The sequence below is a fragment of the Macrobrachium rosenbergii genome, chromosome 31 (assembly GCF_040412425.1).
Source record: "Macrobrachium rosenbergii isolate ZJJX-2024 chromosome 31, ASM4041242v1, whole genome shotgun sequence".
Taxonomy (NCBI): domain Eukaryota; kingdom Metazoa; phylum Arthropoda; class Malacostraca; order Decapoda; family Palaemonidae; genus Macrobrachium; species Macrobrachium rosenbergii.
The window spans coordinates 8,811,868-8,831,995 of NC_089771.1; the positions used below are offsets into that span (position 1 = coordinate 8,811,868).

The window sequence follows — 20,128 nt, forward strand, 5'->3', positions numbered from 1 at the left end:
ATACCAGTTAAAAAAAAAAAAAATCCCCAAAGGGCTTGTACTAAACACACTGAAAAGGTTTAAAAAAAAAAATCCCCAAAGGGCTTGTACTAAACACACAAAAGGTGAAATACCAGTTTAAAAAAATCCCAAAGGGCTTGTACTAAATGCGCCACAAATGTGGATACATACCAGTTTAAAAAAAATCCCCAAAGGGCTTGTACTAAACACGCCGCAAAGGTGGATACATCCCAAAAACACGCCACAAATGTGACACACTTGTACTAAACACGCCACAAATGTGGACACACCGGTTAAAAAAATCCCCAAAGGGCTTGTAAAAAAACACCACAAATGTGGACACATACCAGTTTAAAAAAATCCCCAAAGGGCTTGTACTAAACACGCCACAAATGTGGACACATATCATAAAAAAAAATCCAGTTTAAAAAAAAAAATTCCCAAAATGGACTTGTACTAAACACTAAACCATAAATGTGGACACATACCAGTTTAAAAAATCCCCAAAGGGCTTGTACTAAACACGCCAAAATGTGGACATACCAGTTTAAAAAAATTCCCAAAGGGCTTGTACTAAACACGCCATTGTGGACACATAAAAAAATCCCCAAGGGCTTGTACTAAACACGCCACAAATGTGGACACATACCAGTTTAAAAAAATTCCACGCCATAAAAAAAAAAATTCCCAAAGGGCTTGTACTAAACACGCCAAAATGTGGATACCATAAAAAATTCCCAAAGGTGGACTAAAAAAAAAAAAATTCCAAAGGGCTTGTACTAAACTAAATGTGGACACATACCAAAAAAAATTCCCAATTGTACTAAACATATGTGGACATACCAGTTTAAAAAAATCCCAAAGGGCTTGTACTAAACACGCCACAAATGTGGACACATACCAGTTTAAAAAAATTCTCAAAGGGCTTGTACTAACACGCCACAAATGTGGACACATACCAGTTAAAAAAATCCCCAAAGGGCTTGTACTAAACACACCACAAATGTGGACACATACCAGTTTAAAAAAAAAAATTCCCAAAATGGGCTTGTTAAAAATTCCCAAAGGGCTTGTACAAAAATTACGGGCTTGTACTAAACAAAAATGTGGACACATACCAGTTAAAAAAAATCCCCAAAGGGCTTGTACTAAACACGCCATAAATGTGGACACATACCAGTTTAAAAAAAAAATTCCCCAAAAATGTGGACACATACCAGTTTAAAAAAAATTCCCAAAGGGCTTGTACTAAACACGCCATAAATGTGGACACATACCAGTTTAAAAAAAATTCCCAAAGGGCTTGTACTAAACACGCCATAAATGTGGACACATACCAGTTTAAAAAAAATTCCCAAAGGGCTTGTACTAAACACGCCATAAATGTGGACACAGTAAAAAAATTCGGTTAAAACGCCATCCCCCAAAAAAATCAAATCCCAAACTAAACACGCCATAAATGTGGACACATACCAGTTTAAAAAAATTCCCAAAGGGCTTGTACTAAACACGCCATAAATGTGGACACATACCAGTTTAAAAAAAAATTAAACCCAACCAGGGGGCTTGTACTAAACACGCCGCAAAGGTGGATACATATCGGGTTAAAAAAAAATCCCCAAAGGGCTTGTACTAAACAACCCCTGAAGGTGGACACACACCGGTTTCAAAAAAAAAATCCTCAATAGGCTTGTACTAAATACGCCGCAAGGGTGGATACATGCCGGATTAAAACCCGTGGGGGGTCTATCTAGGAAAGATCCAAATATCATTCTCACAATATGTTCTACGAAGGCCACTCAACCTTTTCAAACTAAGACCCAACATCTGCTCTAAGACTACGCAATACCAAGAAAAATGGAATATATTCTTACGTCCATAAGCGTGAATATTTTACTAATTACCTTTCCAGGAGAATTTCATTGAATCACATTTGTAATTAATCTTTATTCGTTTCTTTGTATATCACAGGGTTCTGTAATGACAGGAAATGAAAAAAATGTTTAGAAGGAAAGCCGAGATAATGACTAATTAATGAAGAGCGCCATTACGTTTCATTAATTAAACTGGGGGACTGAAAAATCATCTAACATGCAATGTAAGCATCGAGAGAGAGAGAGAGAGAGAGAGAGAGAGAGAGAGAGAGAGAGAGAGAGAGAGACAGAGACAGACAGACAGAGAGAGAGAGAGAGAGAGAGAGAGAGAGAGAGAGAGAGAGAGTGTCTTTTTCTGAATTACAAAAAAGCATTCACGAGAGAGAGAGAGAGAGAGAGAGAGAGAGAGAGAGAGAGAGAGAGAGAGAGAGAGAGAGAGAGAGATTTTGCTGAGTTCAAAATGACCAGCACCTGAGAGAGAGAGAGAGAGAGAATTTTTGCTGAATTCAAAATTAACAGCACTTGAAAGAGAGAGAGAGAGAGAGAGAGAGAGAGAGAGAGAGAGAGAGAGAGAGAGAGAGAGAGAGAGAGAGAGTTTTTGCTGAATTAAAATAGAAACAGCCTTTGAGAGAGAGAATTTTTGCTGAAATCAAAATGAACAGCACCTGAGAGAGAGAGAGAGAGAGAGAGAGAGAGAGAGAGAGAGAGAGAGAGAGAGAGAGAGAGAGAGCCCTTTTCCACCCATTATTAACGACAAAAATTCCTTACCTGCAACAAGGCGTGACTACGTGAGGAAGTCTTATTGGCGGCCGTCGGCTCGCAAGTTCTTTCCTTGTTCCCTTTGGTGAGGAGACGCATCACCTAAAAAAAAAAAAAAAAAAGTTAGATAATCAGGAAGAGAAAGTAGGTTTTTTTTAATGGTTGCAAATGCAAATTTTAATTCGTCACGCAGTTTCCTTTTATTTCACAAAATATAAATGCAAATCTTCGAGTAACCCAGACTCGCGTTCTGAAATGGGTATTAAAGCAATGGGGCTGGTATGATACAGAACCCTTTAATAATAATAATAATAATAATAATAATAATAATAATAATAATAATAATAATAATAATAATAATTTCTTAAAAGGTTTTCTGCTGAAGTCAGAGTGTAAGCAAGAATTAAAGCTTTTAAATATATATATATATATATATATATATATATATATATATATATATATATATATATATATATATATATATATATATATATATATATATATATATATATATATATATATATATATATATATATATATATATATATATATATATATATATATATATATATATATATATATATATATATATATATATATATATATATATAAAACAGACTACTTTCATTACCAATGCACCCACTTTATTGGCTAATCACCAAACAATACGACCATCCGCTGACAATTACCAACATGACGGTTGCCAAGGCAACCCCTTGTTTGCTGGGCATAGAGCTGACACTTGTTGCATCTACATCAAAGGAAAAAAAAAGAGAAAAAAGTAAAGACCAGGAAGTATTCATGCAATATTAGCTGCGCCATTAACGATATGAAATACTGGGGCCATTTTTAATGTGACTGTCCTACGAATCTTAGGGTGACCTTAAGGATGTGATTTGCACTGAAGGATTTCTCAGTGAGGTTTTATGTTAGGATGTGATTTGCCCTGAAGGATTTCTCAAGTGAGGTTTAATGTTAGGATGTGATTTGCCCTGATGGATTTATCAGTAAGATTTAATGTTAGGATGTGATTTGCACTGAAGGATTTCTTAGTGAGGTTTAATGTTAGGATGTGATTTGCGCTGAAGGATTTGTCAGTGAGGTTTAATGCTAGGATGTGATTTGCCTGAAGGATTTCTCAGTGAGGTTTAATGTTAGGATGTGATTTGCACTGAAGGATTTCTCAGTGAGGTTTAATGTTAGGATGTGATTTGCACTGAAGGATTTCTCAGTGAGGTTTAATGTTAGGATGTGATTTGCGCTGAAGGATTTCTCAGTGAGATTTATTACTTGAAAAGGGATATTCATCTTGACGTGGAATATTACATTATATCTGTAACTGTTCCTTCTGTTAATAAAGGAAGTGGAAAAAAAGCTTACAAGATATTTATCTTGACTTAACATATAACAATATCAGTAAATGTTTCTTGTAATAAAGGTCTCTTGCTTAATACACCAGGGACTCCGTTTATAAAAGCGGAACCACATTTATAAACCTCGGCGTTCTAGCCTTCTTTCTCCTAAAAAAAAGAATAAAATAATAATGGCTATGACAATGTCTAACAGGTCTGCATTTTTTTACGCCTTTCTTCTCGTGATATTCTTTTACGGTAAACACGAACACGAAATATAGCAAATTCTGTCATGCCACTGAGGTAATTATATATATATATATATATATATATATATATATATATATATATATATATATATATATATATATATATATATATATATATATATATATATATATATATATATATATATATAGATATATATATATATATATATATATATATATATATATATATATATATATATATATATATATATATATATACATATATATATATATATATATATATATATATATATATATTATTTGATAAAATATCAACACATAATTACGTGTGGAACAGAAATAAATTACTGACTCCCATCAGGATCGAACCCAGGTTTTTCAAATGAAAGCAGTTAGCTTGCCCAGGTAATTTCTTGGGTACAGTTGTACTCAGGTTCCAACTCCTTTTATGACTCGTGTGGCCTGGTTGGCAGCGCCCTGTCTTTCATTTGAAAGACCTGGGTTCGATCCCGATGTGAGTCAGAAATTTATATATACATACATACATGTATAACTGAATTACGAAAATATGGAAGGTGATGAATATATAAATAAAGGCAAATGTCAGGAAGGACAGCGAAACAACGGAGTGGTGCTAGGCCTTTCGACTTACTGTCCTTTACTGCTAAGTAAAGGACAGTAAGTCGAACTCACGACATCTGAGCGGCACGCCAAGACACTAACCACTATCCCAGCGACCATACACACATCAAAAACGCACCTGACCTTCCACAATATAAACGTTCAGAGCTTTCAGAGCTAACAGAGTGATAGTTTTGACACATCACTGAAGAAAGAAATATCGGAAGAAGCAGATAACGTACAAAAAAAAAAAAAAACATAAAAGAAGCAAGAATAAAAAATGGAGTTCCGGAACTACCCATCGCATGCGTCAAAGCGCACGAAAGCAGGGAAATCTCCCAGACCGCATCCTCGTCGAGAAGGTCACTGCAGGAAGGAAGGCGATTAGCGAGAGTAATCTCACAGGCGATTATACAGAGTAAAATCTCCCCGGGTTTCTCGTGCGCGGGGACGGACATGAAAGAGATGAGACTGAGATCTCGAGGTCCTTAGACATTTTAAAACCCAGAGGGTCCAAAAGAGACGGATAAGATCTCCAGACAAATGATGCGCAGCGTTTAGGGAAGGTTGTGAATTAACTTACACACGCGATGAGGGTGTGATGACGTATGTGTATAATATGCATATATGTATTTCCAGGTTTAATTTGTGCCACGTTACGAGGTATGTTATAATGAAAAAAGGCTGACGTATCAAGCAACCTGTCTGCCTTGAACAGGCAAATGTGTAAACCATTTTTTGCTAAATCATACGATTAAAGTCAAAGTCACGAGGAAGAGATTTGATAATAAAGAATGTAATTTAAAATAAAAACAACTAAAAATTACCACCCAGGCCCGCTGAAGGCTTCTACCTACAAACCTAAGTAACAAAATGGCCGTCATATCTAAAAATAAAACACAAAAATGGACAATTTATTATCCTTTCCACATTCAATTGTAAATTTCATGTCAGGATAGATTCTATAACATATTCAAGAAGTGCGTCATCCCGTTCCTGGTCCTAAATAGCAGGGAGGGGTAGGGGTCTTCAACGACCCAGCTCTTGAGCAGGGGGGTGGGGGGCGGGTAGCGGGCCAAAGGACGTTCATCCAAAATAGGTTCCTCCAAGGATCACGTAAAAATATTCAGAGAGTGTGGACCCAGTGGAGATCGCCACGTGGCCTTGCCATTCAAAACACAAGTTATATGAAGCATAGCCGGTTGCCACTGGTGTCTAGTCTAGTGAATAGGAATTTGGTCAGAAATTACGTGAACTGTCTTATCCATAGGGACGCGAAATACTGCCAGCTTATAATCAGGGGTGTCGTATGATACAAGAACAGTTCTCGTTGTGGTACCCTCTATTTCAATTTTAGACCAGTCGTTTCTGGTAAGAAGTAAATATACCACACAGAGGTTGGTAGGTATCATCACTTCCAATGTCTACCTGTCTATCTATCTATCTATCTATTTATTCATTTAACAAATATCTCAAACTAAACTCGAATCATCCAGGTGACTGTTTACTTCGGGGCAAGACCTCCCACCATAAAGGTACTTATATATACACATTTATACATATACTTCATAGGTACAGGTATATTCAAACACAGTATGCATACACGCATACATATAGCTCCAAATAACTTTTGGTATTGCACAGGGCTTAAGACAGCTGAGATGATATATATATATATATATATATATATATATATATATATATATATATATATATATATATATATATATATATATATATATATATATATATATATATATATATAGTCTTCTGCTATATGAATCCCAGTGTGATACCAAGAGACCTGAAACTTTGGTGACACCAATAATACTTTTCTGGCGAAGTCTCTCCAAGGTTGAAAGTTTACGGGCTAAATAAATGTATTTGGTGCAATTGCAATAGTCAGCACTTCAACCTTGTCCTGTATAAGCTCTCGATGATAACCATTTTCCAAGAAGGAAATTAAATAACTAAGTGAAAGTTTTTTTGCGCTTCGAGAACGATATTTCAATTTCAGGTTTAATTAATTTCATGGCTTGGCTGCGAGATGATAAACTGTCCTCGTGCCGTTTGATCGAAATCTGCTTTCTTCACTATCTGGTCAAGGTTTTATACACGTGAGTCTGGAGAGAGAGAGAGAAAATGGTTCTCTCTCTCTCTCTCTCTCTCTCTCTCTCTCTCTCGAGATCTTGATGATCCGTGACATCAGAATCCTTTTTATTTCTCCTAACAAGAAGCTCTGTGCAATATTTAAAAGTAAAAATTGCGCCGAAGTTTCTTCGGCGCAACTGATTTTTCTGTACAGCACATAATCAAGGCCACCGAAGATACATCTATCTTTAGGTGGTCTCGGTATAATGCTGTATGAGCCGCGGCCCATGAAACTCTCAGCCGGCCGTGGCGGCCTGTGCTGTTGCGTTGCCTGAAGCACGATGGCTAATTTTAATCTTAGAAAAAATCAAAATACTGAGGTTACAGGGCTGCAATTTGGTATGTTTGATGAGGGTGGATGATCAACATACCAATTTGCAGCCCTCTAGCCTCAGTAGTTTTCAAGATCTTGGGGCGGACAGAAAAAAGTGCGGACGGACAGACAAAGCCGGCACAATAGTTTTCTTTTCAGAAAACTAAAAACGATATGAAATTACGATTCAAAATAAAAGCGGCTTCTTCTGCTTTTAGGACTCAATTTAAACTTAAGATTTTAACGTTTCATGACACAGCTGTTAAATGTAAAAGCTTTAAATCATTCTCATAAAATACTTCGATTCTGAATCAACTTCTTGACTGTTTAATTCTAGGATGTGAACAAGCAAGATAGTCCCCAGTGCTCAGTGCAAGATGGTGGCAAAAAATGCTTCTGTAACCAGTTTTGTGAAATATTTCCTTTGGCAAGCAGTGCGTACATCCCTACTTTTTACAAGAACTCAGGATATTTGATAAACTCATAATGATGTTCCTTTGTATCTCGAATACACAAGCGGTCTTGACTCCTGGAAGTTGCTATTCTTCAACCTATAGACGTGACCGTTCAATCAGCTTAATGTTTCCTATATATATAATTGTAGATTCGTGCGTCGTTTTTACGCAGCACTAACTACAAGCAAATCATTCGCCGTACGTAAGGAAGGCCATACGTGCTACGTACTTGAATGATATCCAAACATACACACACACACACACACACACAGTTTGGTTAAAAGGTTTAGTTCGGTCGAAGTTCGTAGCACGCGACGGTAATTAAATCGGATCAAACCAAACTGTAGCCGAACAGCTTAATGTTGCACGAGACTGCCCCCTACCCCCAAATTCCCAAACCCCCCCACCCCACCCAACCCCCGACCTTGGGAATCTAAGTGGCGGGGGTAGGGAGGGAGGGAAGTGTTAAAAAAAGTGGTAAGATACGGAATGAGCTCAAAATTCTCATGTGAAAATTTAACAAAATCCAAAGGCTATTAAAAGCAGAGTAGGTTAATGAGTATTATCATTTTCGTACTGCTTTAAATGGTTACCCGAATGCTGTTTGGAACTGGAATTGGAATATAAACTGTAGTCCAAAGGCCAAGCGCTTGGACCTACGAGGTCATTCGGCGCTGAAAATAATCTTGAAACAATTGTTAAGAGAGGGTGGAAAGTAAGATGGAAGAAAGAGAATATGAACGGAGGTATCGTAAAAGGAATGAAAGGTGTTGCAGCTAGGGGGCCGAAGGGACGCTGCAAAGAACCTCAAGTAATGCCTACAGTGCGCCGTATGAGATGCATTGACGGCACTAACCCCCTACGGGAAGAATGCTGCGTGAGAAAGTTCAGTATCCAACTAAGCATTTATGGAAGGTTGAAAAACATTTCCAGGTAAAACTTTATTTATCTGAACTGAATTGAATATATAGAATTTAGGCCAAAGGCCAAGCACTGGGATCTATGAGGTCATTCGGCGCTGAAACGGAAACTGACAGTAAAGATTCTGAAAGGTGTAACAGGAGGAAAACCTCAAAGCAGTTGCACTATGACTCAATTGTTAGGAGACGGTTGAGGAAAGTAAGACGGAAGAAAGAGAATATGAGAGGAGGTACAGTAAAAGAAACGAAAGGGGTTGCAGCTATTACTTATTTTAACGTTACTGGAGAGAACAATTTAACAGCAACGTCTCATTTCAACGAACGAACTTACGAGCGGGAACGACCTCTGAGGATTTTGATGACGAGCGTCAAAATTCAAGCGTAAAGTATATTTACTCTCCCAACATCACTTAGCTTTTGTGATGACCGGGGTATTTGCTGTCTGGTACAAAAGGTTAATACAAATCGATACATCAAACTTCAGACACTAATAAAGGCTTCTTTTGAAGCGCCAAACCAATCATGTTGTACAGGCGCTCTTTTGGGATTTCTGTCAAGGGCACCTTTACTTGTATTTAATGAAAAGCCGAATTTTCTATAGCATATACAGATAATCAGGGTCTATACTATTAAATCCTGACAATCAGGATCTATGCTATTAAATCCTGAGAATCAGGATCTATGCTATTAAATCCTGAGAATCAGGATCTATGCTATTAAATCTTGATAATCAGGTTCTATGCTATTAAATCCTGACAATCAGGATCTATGCTATTAAATCCTGAGAATCAGGATCTATGCTATTACATCCTGACAATCAGGATCTATGCTATTAAATCCTGAGAACCAGGATCTATGCTATTAAATCCTGATAATCAGGATCTATGCTATTAAATCCTGATAATCAGGATCTATGCTATTAAATCCTGACAATCAGGATCTATGCTATTAAATCTTGATAATCAGGATCTATGCTATTAAATTCTGACAATCAGGATCTATGCTATTCAATCCTGATAATCAGGATCTATGCTACTCAATCCTGACAATCAGGATCTATGCTATTAAATCCTGACAATCAGGATCTATGCTATTAAATCCTGAGAATCAGGATCTATGCTACTAAATTCTGATAATCAGGAGCTATGCTATTAAATCCTGAGAATCAGACCCTGTACAGGAACTTACTCCCTGCTTTTGGATTCCTTCGTCCATTATCTAAAATGAATTCCTGCTACTGTCTGTGGTACCTGGTGCTATATACAGTACCTCCATTCCAGGTATAATTCGTTCCTTGTACTATTTCTTACGTTTTCATTTCAAGCGTCGCTTTCTCACTTTGGTTTTTTTTTAGGTTTTCATTTAGAGAGCTGCTTTCTAATTTGCGCTCTTCATATTTTTCATCTCTTTTGTATTTTTCCGACAATGACGTACAGTGAAAAAAATCAGTTGATAATATCATCTGACTGACAGAAAATTATGGCTCAAATTTTTCTAAAGTTTTCAGAAAATAATTATGCAAGGAAAACAATTGGTAATATCATATGACTGATTGAAAATTATGGTTCCAATTTTTTGTACAGTCTCCAGAAAATAGTTATTCAAAGTATATATATATATTTTTTAAATCTTTAGTGAAACTCTGAAGAAACTTCCCTAATAAAAGAAACTTCCAGGAAAGATTTAATGGAAAGCAACTTTCCCTTGGCAGAGACTGCCATGAAAACGCTTCTTAAGATATTCTGCAGTAAAATCCAAAAGAAACTAAAATATTCTGCAGTAAAATTCAGAAGAAACTAAAATATTCTGCAGTAAAATTCAGAAGAAACTAAAATATTCTGCAGTCAAATTCAGAAGAAACTAAAATATTCTGCAGTCAAATTCAGAAGAAACTAAAATATTCTGCAGTCAAATTCAGAAGAAACTAAAATATTCTGCAGTCAAATTCAGAAGAAACTAAAATATTCTGCAGTCAAATTCAGAAGAAACTAAAATATTCTGCAGTAAAATTCAGAAGAAACTAAAATATTCTGCAATCAAATTCAGAAGAAACTAAAATATTCTGCAGTCAAATTCAGAAGAAACTAAAATATTCTGCAGTCAAATTCAGAAGAAACTAAAATATTCTGCAGTCAAATTCAGAAGAAACTAAAATATTCTGCAGTCAAATTCAGAAGAAACTAAAATATTCTGCAGTCAAATTCAGAAGAAACTAAAATATTCTGCAGTCAAATTCAGAAGAAACTAAAATATTCTGCAGTCAAATTCAGAAGAAACTAAAATATTCTGCGGTAAAATTCAAAAGAAATTAAAATATTCTGCAGTAAAATTCAGAAGAAACTAAAATATTCTGCAGTCAAATTCAGAAGAAACTAAAATATTCTGATGAAAAACTAAAATATTCTAAAATATTCTGCAGTCAAATTCAGAAGAACTAAAATATTCTGCAGTCAAATTCAGAAGAAACTAAAATATTCTGCAGTCAAATTCAGAAGAAACTAAAATATTCTGCAGTCAAAAGAAACTAAAATTTCAGAAGAAAAACTAAAATATTCTGCAGTCAAATTCAGAAGAAACTAAAATATTCTGCAGTAAAATTCAGAAGAAACTAAAATATTCTCCAGTCAAATTCAGAAGAAACTAAAATATTCTGCAGTAAAATTCAGAAGAAACTAAAATATTCTGCAGTAAAATTCAGAAGAAACTGTAATATTCTGCAGTAAAACTCAGAAGAAACTAAAATATTCTGCAGTAAAATTCAGAAGAAACTAAAATATTCTGCAGTAAAATTCAGAAGAAACTAAAATATTCTGCAGTCAAATTCAGAAGAAACTAAAATATTCCGCAGTCAAACTCAGAAGAAACTAAAACATTCCACAGTAAAACCCAGAAGAAACTAAAATATTCTGCAGTAAAATCTAGAATAAATTAAAATATTCTGCAGTAAAATTCAGAAGAAACTAAAATATTCTGTAGTAAAATTCAGAAGAAACTAAAATATTCTACAGTAAAATTCAAAAGAAACTAAAATATTCTGCAGTCAAATTCAGAAGAAACTAAAATATTCTGCAGTAAAATTCAAAAGAAACTAAAATATTCTGCAGTAAAATTCAAAAGAAACTAAAATATTCTGCAGAAATTCAAAAGAAACTAAAATATTCTGCAGTAAAATTCAGAAGAAACTAAAATATTCTGCAAAAAAATTCAGAAGAAAAGAAACAAATTCAGAAGAAACTAAAATATTCTGCAGTCAAATTCAGAAGAAACTAAAATATTCTGCAGTCAAATTCAGAAGAAACTAAAATATTCTGCAGTCAAATTCAGAAGAAACTAAAATATTCTGCAGTCAAATTCAGAAGAAACTAAAATATTCTGCGGTAAAATTCAAAAGAAATTAAAACATTCTGCAGTAAAATTCAGAAGAAACTAAAATATTCTGCAGTAAAATTCAGAAGAAACTAAAATATTCTGCAGTCAAATTCAGAAGAAACTAAAATATTCTGCAGTAAAATTCAGAAGAAACTAAAATATTCTGCAGTAAAATTCAGAAGAAACTAAAATATTCTGCAGTAAAATTCAGAAGAAACTAAAATATTCTGCAGTAAAATTCAGAAGAAACTAAAATATTCTGCAGTAAAATTCAGAAGAAACTAAAATATTCTGCAGTAAAATTCAGAAGAAACTAAAATATTCTGCAGTAAAATTCAGAAGAAACTAAAATATTCTGCAGTAAAACTTCAGAAGAAACTAAAATATTCTCAGAGAAGAAACTAAAATATTCTGCAGTAAAAATTCAGAAGAAACTAAAATATTCTGCAGTAAAATTCAGAAGAAACTAAAATATTCTGCAGTAAAATTCAGAAGAAACTAAAATATTCTGCAGTAAAATTCAGAAGAAACTAAAATATTCTGCAGTAAAACTCAGAAGAAACTAAAATATTCTGCAGTAAAATCTAGAATAAATTAAAATATTCTGCAGTAAAATTCAGAAGAAACTAAAATATTCTGTAGTAAAATTCAGAAGAAACTAAAATATTCTACAGTAAAATTCAAAAGAAACTAAAGTATTCTGCAGTAAAATTCAGAAGAAACTAAAATATTCTGCAGTAAAATTCAAAAGAAACTAAAATATTCTGCAGTCAAATTCAAAAGAAACTAAAATATTCTGCAGTCAAATTCAAAAGAAACTAAAATATTCTGCAGTCAAATTCAAAAGAAACTAAAATATTCTGCATTGAAATTCTGAAGAAACGAAAATATTCGGCAGTACAATTCAGATGAAGCTAAAATATTCTGCAATAAAATTCAGAAGAAACTTCCCTGATAAGTTTCTTCCAAGAAATATTTTAAGGAAAGCAACTCTCCACTGGGAGACACTACCATGAAAACAACTTCCGGAGCGGAAACTTTCCACTGCAAGACCCTTTCAGAAGTGACAATCGACTCGCCAAAGCCTTCAAAGTGAAGGGAACACAAAGTGAAAGCAACGCAATATAACCACAAGGACGCCTAGCTTTCACAGCAGCAACTCGTTGTACACAAACCTGACAGTTAGTCAATAGCTTTTACACGTTCTTGACGGGCAGACATTACGTAAGGTCACGCAAAATAGTCACACAGGTCTTCGTTCAACCCGCCTTTGCTTTCCTGACAAGCAGGATGGATCGTCACAACTAGCTTAAAATCACAATTTTCTTTTGACAGGCGGGATGGACCTGGTTCTTGCTGGGTTGCGCAAGCGTCTGAAATCTCACTTAAATATATAACAGAATGATTTTACTAATATCTAAACAACAAATTTAGTATAAAAACTGTAACAGAGAAGGTATACTTTCTTAGATTTACGAATTAATAAAAGGCATAAAAATAAAAATTATAACTTTGAGAGGACTATTTGTATTAGAACAAGCGCTGTATTAATGACGATATGACACAGGCACGAAAAAGGATCAAAATAACAGGTTGCATTCTTTCTCTCTCCTTATTTATTCCTCGACCATGAAACACATAAACTTCTGTAAAAAGATAATGAGACCAGAAGCAAGAAGAGGAGAAAACCACAAGAAAATATATGAAATAAAAATAGAAACTGATATAAAGAAAAATTTTTTTTTACAAGGCACAAGTGAAACCACTTGGAAAAAACTCAATTCAACATCATCTTCACGAGGGAATATTTTCATCTGCAAATCGACAAAACTAAACTAATTCAGTGACATACGATCGTTCTCAAGGGCGTTTACCTGCTAATTACAAAAGGTACCACCAGCCATGTGTTATCTCGGGTGGGAGGGTGGGGGTGGGGGAAGGGGGGGGGAAGGAAGTTCAGTGTTGACAAGAGCTCACCGTAATCAATAGATTGGCAGAGTTAGGTGTAAATTGAGGAGGGTACGTTCAAAAGGTAAGTTTAGCCGGCGTTTAACGGGCAATCGATTGCCAAAGATATTCTTAAACATTGAAAAACACTGCAATATCAGGATTTATAAATATCAGTTGAAAACTAAACAACAAGTTATATGGGCATAAATTTTATGAGCATAAATTTTATCGTAAGGGGATATTTTTAAAAAACATTGACAAACATTGTAAATCAGGATTTACAAGTATCGGTTAAAAACTAAACTACAACTTATATGAACATAAATTTTATCGTATGGGGATATTCTTAAACATTGAAAAACATTGTAATATCAGGATTTAGAAATATCAGTTTAAAAATAAACAACAACTTATACGAACATAAATTTTATCCTATGGGGATATTCTTCAACACTGAAAAACACTGTAATATCATGGTTTACAAATATCTGTTGAAACTAAACTACAACTGGCATGAACATAAATATTATCATATGGGGATATTCTTACAACATTGAAAAACATTGTAAATCAGGATTTACAAATATCAGTCGAAAACTAAGCTACAACCTGCATGAACATGAATTTTACCGTCTGGGAAAATCAGACTTTAACGGCAAAATTGACCAAAAAATCAATATTTTAGGAACCCGCCCCTGAGGTAACCCTTACATCAGGGGTTTAGTGTCATCTCAGCAAAGGCACATCCCTTATCAGTCCAAACAGGCTTTTAGTGTCAACAATCAATCAGGCATCACTCGACCTGAATAACTGGGGGTAATTAATCATCACTAAAGGTTCTTTGCAGCGTCCCTTCGGCCCCTAGCTGCAACCCCTTTCATTCCTTTTACTGTACGAGTATATCCATTCATATTATCTTTCTTCCATCTTGCTGTCCACCCTCGCCTAACAATTATTTCAAAGTGCAACTGTAAGGTTTTCCTCCAGTTACACCTTTCAAGCCTTTCTATTCTCAATTTCCTTTCCCGCGATGAATGACCTCATAGGTCCCAGTGCTTGGCCTTTGGCCTATAATTCTATATTCAATTCAGTTTAATTAATCATAGGGGTCCCAGGAGCAGAGTGTTCTATTTCTTGTTGTCGTTGGAGTTGCAGGAAGGAAATACAGAGATTTTAATCCTTTCAACCAAGTCATACAGGAGAAGTCTGAGGGCTTCTCAAAAGTGTTAGAACAGAAATGAATACAGAATTTAGGCCAAAGGCCAAACACTGGGACCTATGAGGTCATTCAGCGCTGAAACGGAAATTGACAGTAAAAGGTTTGAAAGGTGCAACAGGAGGAAAACCTCAAAACAGTTGCACTATGAATCAATTGTTAGGAGAGGCTGGAAAGCCAGATGGGAGAAAGAGAATATGAAAGGAGGTACAGTAAAAGGAACGAAAGGGGTTACAGCTAGGGGCCAAGGAAGGCACGCTGCAAAGAACCTTAAGTAATGCCTACAGTGAACCGCTTGAGGTGCACTGTCGGCACTAACCCCTACGGGGCCAAAAAAGTGATGGTCATTTGTAGAGCAAACTACACAAAGCAAAAAAAAAAAAAAAAAAAACAACATGCAAAGGAAAATATACAATTTCAATGTTAAGTAAGATATTGATTGTCGTATGTACATTTTTTTTTTTAGCTTGATGCCGTTTCCTACGGAAACCTTTTTAGGATGAGGTTATTGGGCCTTGCCTTACTTAACACTGGCTCATACTGGCTGTGACCCCACTACGGTCAAATAACTATAATGAGGCCTCTTGTCATATATATCATATATATATATATATATATATATATATATATATATATATATATATATATATATATATATATATATATAATTCTTATATAAGTATATATGTATATATAATTATATATATATATATATATATATATATATATATATATATATATATATATATATATATATATATATATATATATATATATATATATATATATATATATATATATATATACTGTATATATAATTACATAAAAACGTTCAGTAATTCATATTAGAAATCACAACAGATATGACAGTCAAAATTGCCTGAAGTTTCGAAAAATACCAAAGACTACCAGTCAATAACTGGTATAGAAATACAATAATTCTTTCTTCACACTTCTTCACTTCCTCCTTTAGCGCTGCTATGCTTTTCATTACATTTTCATAGCACTTTCATTACAATTTCATTAGATTTTCATTACAATTTTTCACTGACCAATGAATAACTAAAAATCAATTTGGTGCTGACAGAAACAGGGTACTTTAGCCATGTGAATTAAGAGCTTCGGCTACGCAACATATCATTCAAAAGGTTATGAATGACAATTGATTATTGGTGAAGCGTTTCGTAACCAACCACAACAGTCATGTGCGGCCAAATAATTATAGTTATTCGATAAATGAAAAGAAAAAAAATAAAATAATAATAATAATAATAATAATAATAATAATAATAATAATAATAATAATAATAATAGTTATTTAATAAATAAAAAGATAAAAAATAATAGTTATTCTATAAACGAAAAAATGAAAAATTATGTCATATAATAAATGAAAAAAATAATACTAGTTATTCAATAAATTATAATATAAAAAATAATAATAGTTATCTAATAAATGAAAAAATAAATGTTAGTCAATAAATAAAAAAAAAAAAAAGTTATTCAATAAAGGAAAAAAAAGTTATTCAATGCACGAAAAAATATAAAAAAATAGATTTTTAATAAATGAAAAATATAAGTTATTCAATAAATAAAAAAAAAAAATAATAAGGTATTCAATATATGAAAAAATAAAAAATACGTTATTCAATAAATGAAAAAATAAAAAATACTAGTTGTTAAATAAATGAAAAAATAAAAAGACAGTTATTCTATAAATGAAAAAATAAAAATAATAGTTATTTATTAAATGAAAAAATAAAAAAATAATAGTAATTCAATAAATGAAAAAATAAAAAATAATAGTATTTAATAAATGAAAAACTAAAATAAATAAGTTATTTCATAAATGAAAAAAATAGTAATAGTTGTTCAATAAATGACAAAATACAATAAAAAACGATGACCCAAGGCTTATCTAAGAGACTAATAGACAAATCACTTGAAAATGCAACATTGAGGGAGAAATTATACAAACGCCTGGAAAACTGAGTAAACAGCGGTTTCTTGAACCATTATCTAACCTAGACGTGGTATTAGTTTCGGTGGAATAATCGAATATCGATCAAAATCACTTTTATCAGTGCTACTATCTAACCTTCGTTTCTGTTACTGATAGGAAAAAACTATCACCATCAACTGCATAGTTACCCCTGTTGTAAATTTTGTTGACATTTAAGTCCTCCTGGGCCTGTTTCTTAGGCAGACAGCCAGTGGGGGACAGGTCCCAATGCCTATGACACATGGCCAGTGTGACGCTAAGAATACTCGCAAGCCCGAAGGTTGGTACCTATTCTCTACTGAACCTCTCGGGTTTTTTCCGACCGTTAGGTTGACGGGCTACCGGATATTTGCAGGGGGCGCAATCCGAGCTATCAGTGAGTGGCGGGATTTGAACCCCGGACTTCTCGACTGGTAGCCGAGAATCCTACCAATACGCCAACATGGTGGAATAGTTGACATGGTTGCAGTTAAATTATAAACATCAAGTTTACAGGTTCCACGGTCTTGTAATCTTTAAATTTCAAAACAACTATACAACAAGAAGTGTAACTTTTTCATTACGTGTTGTACTTTGATAGCATAAGCCAGATAATCGAAGTATTCCTAATAATTATTACAGTACTTCATGTGTTTCTATTTAAACTGCGCATTTTCAGTAACTGAAATGAAATAGGTTGAAGTTGGTAAGATTAAAAGTTCATCTAACAGTAAAAACAAGTAAAATATGCGCCAAAGATTCTTCAGCTCAATCGAGTTTTCTGTACAGCCGCTACAGCGTATAATCAAGGCCACCGAAAATAGATCTATCTTTAGGTGAGCCGGGTCCCATGAAACTTTAACCACTGCCCAGTGGTGGCCAATTCTATATCGTTGCCAGAAGTACGATTATGGCTAACTTTAACCTTAAATAAAATAAAAACTACTGAGGTTAGAGGGCTGCAATTTAGTATGGTTGATGACTGGAGAGTGGATGACTAACATACCAATTTTCAGCCCTCTAGCTTCAGTAGTTTTTAAGATCATAGGGCGGACAGAAAAAGCCGGCACAATAGTTTTCTTTTACAGAACACTAAAATCTAGTAACTGACTTTCTCGGGAGTGTTGACAGAAGAGGGACGTACTCGTATATTCAAGAACTTCCTTTGCTGCAATGAAACTTTGGCTCCATCATTATTGGATAATGATGATAGCTATCGAATGGGATCGAACATTTTGTGGTTCCGTCAAGTTAAAAACTGAATTTCCCAATGACTCATCAAGGTCGCTTCTACAAGTATCGACCATCGTTCTGTTCGAGGTCTCTCCTACAAGAGAGAGAGAGAGAGAGAGAGAGAGAGAGAGAGAGAGAGAGAGAGAGAGAGAGAGAGAGAGAGCAAACTACTACAGAACTTGAAGACATCGACCCAAAACATAATGAGTCAGTCAGAGAGAGAGAGAGAGAGGAGGGGAGGGGGGGGGGCAACTACTACAAAACTTTATAAGACATCGAGGGTTACAGAGAAAGAGAGAGAGAGAGAGAGAGAGAGAGAGAGAGAGAGAGAGAGAGAGAGAGAGAGAGAGAGAGAGAGAGCAACTACTACAGAACTTGAAAAGGCATCGACCCAAAACATAATAAGGAGAGAAAGAGAGAGAGCAACTACCGCAAAATTTTAAAAGACATCGACCCAGAACATAATAAGGAGACAGAGGTTACATAGAGAGAGAGAGAGAGAGAGAGAGAGAGAGAGAGAGAGAGAGAGAGAGAGAGAGAGAGAGAAATTATAACATTTAAATCGATCGAGGCACCCTTTTAACCTTCCAAACCAAACACGATGAAAAACTAACGCTGTTATGCCAAGCATAGTCTTCTCCTTTATAGATCTGGACGAAAGCAAGCGCTTGAAAAAAAATAAAAATAAAAAAAGGTCAGGTCGTACAATCTACAACGACAACGGTTGCATTTCGTGCTTCGCAGGTCGATGAGAACTTAAAAGGGAAGGAGAGAATACACTTAAAAGAACAAGAGTTTTAATGGATACTGACAATCATTAGGCAGGCGTATTCCGACCCTCCCCAACAAAGGCATATTTAAATACATTTTTTAGATTTCTTACGGGTTATTTTACACGAATTCAAGGAACCTTAACTCTTATCAGAATATAAATCAAAAGTGAACATGACAAAGGGTGTTTTTGCAAGGGTCTGTAGCTGTAACTGGATGGGTTTGGGGCGCATGGAAGGGTGGTTGCTCTAGGTGACTTATATGAAAAAGTAGACGACAGAGAAATAGGAGGCTAGCAATGTGGGCCGACATAGTTTCATGGAGTGAACGTTAATGGGAATTCTTGTGAAAACGTGTCCGTAAAAGGCCTTGACTTCTGAAAATACATGGTTTCCAAAGAAAATAGTAAGGAATAGAGTTAGTTATATTCTACATCAGTACAGAACAGATGGAAGAGCAAGTTGGTGGATGGAATGTTAATTGCAAGACAGAAGGGAGGATTGTATACAGGAATACTAGGAGTAATAAGACGGCTAAGAGAATAAGAATTTCCATGAGAAAGCAAACTGACAGAGCAAGACTGAGCAGAATTAGTGGGTCCCAGAGTAAAAGACGTACATAGCCACAAGAGACCTACAAAGAATGCAGCTGTGAGTAAAAAAAATGAATTATGAATGAAGAATGGCACGATTGATGTTTTCATACGATACAGTACTGATTACAGACAGTGGAAAGAACTACAAAACCTAGAGAAAGAATGACAAATAGTGTTGGAAAGAGGAGGAAGTACAGAAGAAAGGTGAGCAAGAGCAAGGCTTTGAGGTTCAATGGCGAACGAGACGGAGCAATGAATATTAACACGGATGGCGGTCGAATGGAGGCTGATGATTCATACAGTTATCTAGGAGAAAATATCACGGATGAGGGTTAGGC

At 34.8% G+C, this 20,128-nt stretch overlaps 1 protein-coding gene across 1 annotated transcript in view; it reads right to left on the bottom strand.

Annotated features, from left to right (window-relative positions):
• Window positions 1-20,128, bottom strand: part of LOC136855273 (kinesin-like protein KIF19) — a 67,337-nt gene that overhangs the window by 43,114 nt on the left and 4,095 nt on the right. Inside the window, 1 exon segment of the mRNA XM_067132174.1 lies at window positions 2,643-2,735. Within this exon segment, the coding sequence (XP_066988275.1) occupies window positions 2,643-2,735 (93 nt within the window).